At 57.0% G+C, this 6,070-nt stretch overlaps 1 protein-coding gene across 3 annotated transcripts in view; it reads left to right on the top strand.

The window, feature by feature from the left end:
- The first annotated feature begins 1,830 nt into the window (after window positions 1–1,830).
- The window catches only part of BDNF (brain derived neurotrophic factor), a 37,959-nt gene continuing 33,719 nt past the window's right edge, over window positions 1,831–6,070 (top strand). Inside the window, exon 1 of one of the 3 annotated variants that reach the window (XM_051776860.1) lies at window positions 1,831–2,026. In XM_051776860.1, coding sequence (XP_051632820.1) covers window positions 2,024–2,026 — 3 coding nt within the window. In that variant the 5' untranslated portion in view covers window positions 1,831–2,023. Of the gene's footprint in view, window positions 2,027–2,859; window positions 2,963–3,047; window positions 3,100–6,070 lie in introns of those variants that run through there. The other 2 variants (XM_051776863.1, XM_051776869.1) reach the window with 2 other exon arrangements.

Below are 6,070 nucleotides of genomic sequence, written 5' to 3'. Positions count from 1 at the left end.
TTTTACTCCCCTGAGGAAGAGGCAGAAGCAAATTGTTTAGAAGACTGGGAGAAAGCACTGCAAGTCCACTTGTTGAAATATACACACTTTTTTTTTTTAATGCTGATGCCATTTAAAAACCAGTATTCCTGATGAGTATTAACACTAACTAGGAGTACTTCCAGCTGTTGGAGGAAAACTTCAGCTTCCTAACTGAAGCTCAGTACTTAAGGATGTATCTCGGGTGACACCCTATCAGTGATAGGATGATCTGTCGGGTGCAGTGTTACATCAGCAACAGCCTTTCTGACGGGCTCTGCCTGTACATGGCAAACAGCAGCATGTGGTGCAGGTGAAGGGATTCAGCAGTTCTCCTCAAGGCAGCTTTCCTGGGGACCACTTGACTTTCCCTCTAACACCTTGCCCCCAGGACAGCCGAGGCAGGAAAGTACCAGCTGTACCAGTCTTAGGGCAGCATCTGCTGGTTATTGCATGGATCAACATAGATGGTTGTCATGGAAGAGGCTGCTTGCTTTGGCTCCCAGGCAGAGGTACCTGGGACTCGGGGGGCGGGAGAAACGAGCGCTCTGGAGAGAAACGACCCGTAAATGCAATTCCAACAGTCAATCAGGAGAGAACGGGAGTGGACGAGGATCTTCTCGGTCTTGGGTGGGTTTTTTGGGTTTTTTTGTTTGGTTCTTTTTTTTTTTTTTTGGGGGGGGGGGGTTGTTATGAGAGGCAGCACCCACGAACTTTGGCAAGTCCAGGTTCCGCTGGCTGCAGTTCGCCTTCAAAGGCGAAGAATCCCGCCCCCCCACTCCCCCCACCCCTGCCCGCACCCCCTCCCCGCGGGGTTCTCTGAGCCGGGGAGGCGGGGCAGCCACCGAGAATAAACTCGAGATACGGAGACAAAATGGGGACGAGGACTTTGTGAGCCTTGGCAGGAGTAATACCGGGGCTCGGCCACCTCTCTCGGGGACAGAGACCGCAGTTACGCCCAGGTGTGAGGGTGCTCTCGCAACGCAAGCGGGCTCGGCAGGACCCAGCCACAGAAATCACGGGCGGAGCCGGGACGCTGCTGGGGCCCCGGGGGAGGGGAGAAGGGGAAGGAAAAGACAGACCGCGGGGATGCGCCCGGCTTCCCTCCGCCTCGCCGGCGGCGGGGGCTCGGTGCGGGGTCGGCGGGGCAGCCCACCCCCGGGATGCGCCTCCCGGTGAGGACAGAGCGAGGAGGGGGAGAAAAAGTGTGCGGGGAAGTTGCGGCTGGGGAAAAGCAGGGGTTTCCGAAGGCAGCTTGTCTTGGCAATTGTGCCATGCTCCTCTTGTGGCAGGACCTAGTATGCAACAAGTCCCTGGAGCACTTCCCGTGTGAGCGCAGAGCGAACGTGACATTAAAAAAAAAAAAAACCCAAACAAATAAAAAACCAAACAAACAAAAAACCCCCAAACAAACAAAAACACACGGGGAAAGAAAGAAAGAAAAAAAAAACCCCAAACACAAAAAAACTCCAAATGGTTACTTACCTGTCCTCACTGCAAATCTCCAGAGCCGGCTCGTCTTGCACGGCCCCAGGTGCGAGCCGGGAGGTGGAAGGAGGGCGGTGGGAGTCAGGGCTCACTGCACGGCGCTCCCCGCCGGCCAGGACTTTCTTCGGGAACTTACTGTCCCGCTCCAGTTTCCTGGGAGGCGGCTGCGATCACGTTTTATAGTGTGTTGTTGGTAACCCCTCTCATTCATTAAGATCACGTAAGAACTCAGAGGGAAACGTGACTCTGAGCTAAGGCGTTTGCGTAAATCTATAGGTTTTTAAAACTCCCTGCCAGTTGCTTTCTGTCTTCTGTAGGCACCAAGGTGGTGGAGAGTTTAAGCTTGCGGATATTGCAAAGGGTTATTAGATTCATAAGTCACACCAAGTGGTGGGCGATCCACTGAGCAAAGCAGAAGTTCTCACATGATGACTTCAAACAAGACACATTACCTTCCAGCATCTGTTGGAGAGACTGGATTTTAAGACACTTCTGTCTCCAGGACAGCAAAGAAACAATGGTGAGTACCTATAAAAAAGCCTATTTTTAATAACTGGAGAGAAGAACAAAACAACAACAACAACAAAAGCTTGAGATGTTGCTTAACGACAGTATCTGATATCACGGGCTCGGCTTTCTAGTACTTAATACACCAAAGCGCGTAACCCGCGGAGGCCGGGAGAATTGTGTTTTTAGACAGCGTAACTTTAATTGCGGCGCTCTTTGATTTAGGGCTGCGATGGAAACACCGCGTCTGAGAGAGAAAACTTGGGAGCTGTCGCGGCCGGGCTGCCGCCGGGCGCTCGCCTGCCCTCCCCGGCTCGCTCTCCTGCCCTGACGCCCGCCGTCGGGGGGGACGGGGGGGCGGCCGGGGGGGGCAGCTCCGCGGAGTGGGGGTCGGGGCTGCCCCGGCGGATGGGGGGGGTGGGTTGCGCGGAGCGGCGCGGCCGCGGCACGTGACAGGCGGGGGGCCGGGGCTCGGGGCGGCCCGGGCGCGCAGCGGGCGCGGCGGCGGAGCGGAGCGGAGCGGGGAGGGGAGGGAAGGCGGCGGCGGCGGCGGCGGCAGCACCCTGGACAGCGGCGGCGGGGCCCCGGCGGGAGGCGGCCCCGCACCGCTCCGCATCGCCTCGCGACCCCGCGGGCTCCGGGAGCCGCCGGGCACCGGGCACCGGCTTCCCTCCCCCGCCAACCCACCACCCCCCCTCCCCGGACCTTCCCCTCCCTCCCCTCCCCGCCCGCCGCCCTCTCGCCCCGCTGGAGCTGGGCTAAGTTGAATTCCTAGCGGCGCGGGCTGGAATAGGAACAAGAGAGGAGGGAAGAAAAAAAAAAAAAAGAAAAAAAAAAAAAAAAAGAGTCTTGCAAGCTCCGGGGGTTGGTTTGACGGTGTCAACTTTGGGAAATGCCAGTATTTATCTCCGCGATCTAGCCACTGCTCGTGGTGTTAGCTGTGACCAAGGTAAGCGGAGGGGGAACCCCCTCGGCGGCCCCCTCCGGCTCCTGCCTCTCTCTCTCTCTGTGGTGCGGGGATGGGTGCCTGCTCTTTGCCTAGTTTTGTTACCTTGCTGGCTGCTCGGTGTGTGAGGACTAGAAAAGGTAGGAGAAGCTGGATGAGATTGCACTACGAGTTGAGTTAAGTTGTGCCTGATTTAACCTGGGAATCTCGTCTATGTGCGTGTGCATGCTTTGGGAAGAGATGCAACTGATCTTTACCTAGAGATGCAGATGCGACGGATTTTTTTTTTTCCCTAGCTAAGGATGCAAGTTGATTTTGCATAGCTAAAGAGATGCAGCTGAGCTCTAGCTGGCACTGTGCACGACTGATCTTACATAGATAAAGAGACGCAGCTGATCTTTACCTACATGGAGATTAACTGACCCCTCTGTGTACGCAACCTACGGCTGAAAGGGAGAGCCGTGCATGTATTGCTGATGATCCAATATCCGCATCTACTTTGCTATAATTAATGATGTGAGTGCGTGCGTGCGTGTGTGTGTGTGTGTTTGACAAGCCTGAAACCCAAACGCAGCCCCCCCAACTGGAGATCATTCGGATAAGCTTTCTGCTCATCTCCCTATCTCTAGTGCCTCCCTCCACACTCCCCCCCCCTCCGCTCGCTTCCGATTCTTCCTACGTAGAAATGTAGCTAATAATATTTAGTCTCCGGGCTAAAAATAAGCTCTGGAAAGTCAGCAGTTTGGCGGAGCAGCGGCGGTAGCAGCAGTGCTCGCAGGTAGCGAGGCTCTGGGGGTCCCCGGCTCCGCACGGAGAGGCTGTGCATCGCCCACCCCCCCGCTCCCCGCGCTGCCGGGGGCAGTGCGCTCCCGCGAAGGAGGGTCCGCACGGAGCCGCGCTGCCCCCGCCGCCCCGCTCCAGCCAGCCTGCGCCTCCCCTCCCGGGGAATCCCGGCCGCCGGGAGCCACCCTTCCTCCCCGCCCCGGCGGAGCCGAGGGGCGGCCGGCCGAGCCCCCAAGCACGGCCACGGCGCGGGGGCGACGGGCGCTCCCTGCGGCAGAGCCGGCGGCGCCCCGCGGGCCCCGCTGCGGCGCCGGGGCCCCGCCGGGCGGGAGGGAGGCAGGGAGGGAGGGAGGGCGGATCCCGCCGCCCCCGCCTCCCGCCGGGCTCCCGCTCCGGCTCGCACGTAGCGCCGCCGAGCAGGGAACCCCCCGGCAGGCGGGATGCCGGCCCCGCCGCGGGGGAGGCGGCGGCGTCCCCACCGCGCAGCCGGGCGGAGCCGCCGCGCAGGGCACCGCGGGCCGGGCCGGGCCGGGCCGGGCTCCCCCCGCCGGTGTCCCCCGGTGCTCCCCCCCCGCCCCCGCCGCGGTTGCCACGGCGACCGCCTCCCCCCAGGAGGCACCGTCCTGCGGAAACGGGGGCGCGGTGCCGCGGGGATGGGGGCGGTGGGGATGCCGCCCCTCCGCCGCCCACTCCGCCCCGCGCCCCGGGAGAAGCTCTTCGCCGGCAGCCCCCGGACGGCACCGCTCGCCGCGCCGGGCACCGGAGCCGGGCCGGGCACCGGCACCGGCCGCAGCCAAAATGGAGGTGCTGCAGGACGGCACCGGAGGGGCGCCGGGCGCGGGGCTCCCACGGAAGTCGGTCACCTGGCGCCTCTGCTGCGGTGGTATCTGTTTGGGGTGGCGGGGTTTGGGGTTTGGTTTTTTTTTATCACGAAAGCGAAGCGGCCGCTCTCCTCTCCGGGAGATGCGCTGCCGGCGGTCCGGGCTCCGCGCCGCGCCCCCCGCCCCCAGGCCGGCCGGGGAAAGGGGCCGGGCAGGATCCCTCCGTGGATTTTTCCATTTTCACTTGGAGAACTTGCGTTTGCTGGGGATGCCTGTCAGGGTGCCATATGAGGCAGTTCTTGGCAGCTCTAAGGCGAAGGAGAGAGGAGGCCGAGAAGAGCCAGGTCGCAGCAGCATCCGTCATTTGCAGGCTGGGTGAAACTCAAACACTCGTAGTTTGCAGTGTTGGTTTCATTAAATTCATAATGAGACGTCCTCTGACCTTTTTTCACAGAGGATGAAGTCATGTGGTAGAGCTAATATCTGGATACATCCACTGTGAACTAATGGTTGATGAGCCCTACTAAAAATCTATCCACTTCCCAAAATAAATTGTTCTGTTATATAGGAGGTTGCCAAGGAGCTTCTATTTATATGAATTTTCCACTCCATGCATAATTTTGTGTATCTTCCTATATTTTAGGTTTGCACCCATTACTTTCTTACCAGCTCTTAAAAAACTCTGATATTTCCCTTTCTGCCTCTGTTGCCATGTTTCTCTTGAATTCTAATGATTCTCTGCAGAGACGCATGGGACAGGCAGCTGCTAACAAATGACACTGGGCCATATTTGGTCACATTTGCTCACGGTGACTCATACCTTAATCTGCAAGTAGCTTTATTGATTTTAGTATCTACTATTTCTCCAAGAGCTGTCACCACTTTGGTGGTGGTTCATCACCACCTTTCATCTCTTACGGTTATGACACCGTAAAATGTCCAATCTTCTTTGAATATCTCTTCATCCTGCAAAGTTTTGACATGGCAGTCTATCTTTCCCCTTTTTTTAATAGTTTTATTTTACCTGGTACCACAAGTGTTGTCTTCAGTGGTTTGGTGTCTGTCAGGCGTCTGTGTCAACATGAGATTTACATGAGATTTTTTTTTTAATATGGTGTTTGACATAGGTGTTGCCTCTGCAAGTTTGCCATTCTCAGCAGCTCTCCATTTGGATAACTTCTTGGATTTTCAGCATTGTTAAACAATTTCCTGTTTCAAATGGTCTGATAGTTCTCAGTATTTATTTTTAGTGGCCACCATTCGCAGGCATGTGTGCTGGCGGATTAATGTCTAGCATTTCATTAATCTGAGGTGGCTGGACGCATACATTTGGCTTTTTACAGCAAGTCCTTTATTTCTTTTCTTTATCACACCAATACTGTTGAACTCTTAGAAATGCCCTAAGAAAATGCAGACTGTGTGCCATTTATTTACCATAAGTTGCTTCCTAAATACGGTGGCATACGGTTGCCCTGCCATGAGAAATTCTGGAAAGGTGGATGAATCC

This window comes from Manacus candei, unplaced genomic scaffold, assembly GCF_025592945.1.
Source record: "Manacus candei isolate 608988 ecotype Guabito, Panama unplaced genomic scaffold, ASM2559294v1 h1tg000009l, whole genome shotgun sequence".
Taxonomy (NCBI): domain Eukaryota; kingdom Metazoa; phylum Chordata; class Aves; order Passeriformes; family Pipridae; genus Manacus; species Manacus candei.
Note: the sequence above shows the minus strand (reverse complement) of the source record. Positions and strands in the feature narration are given on the sequence as shown.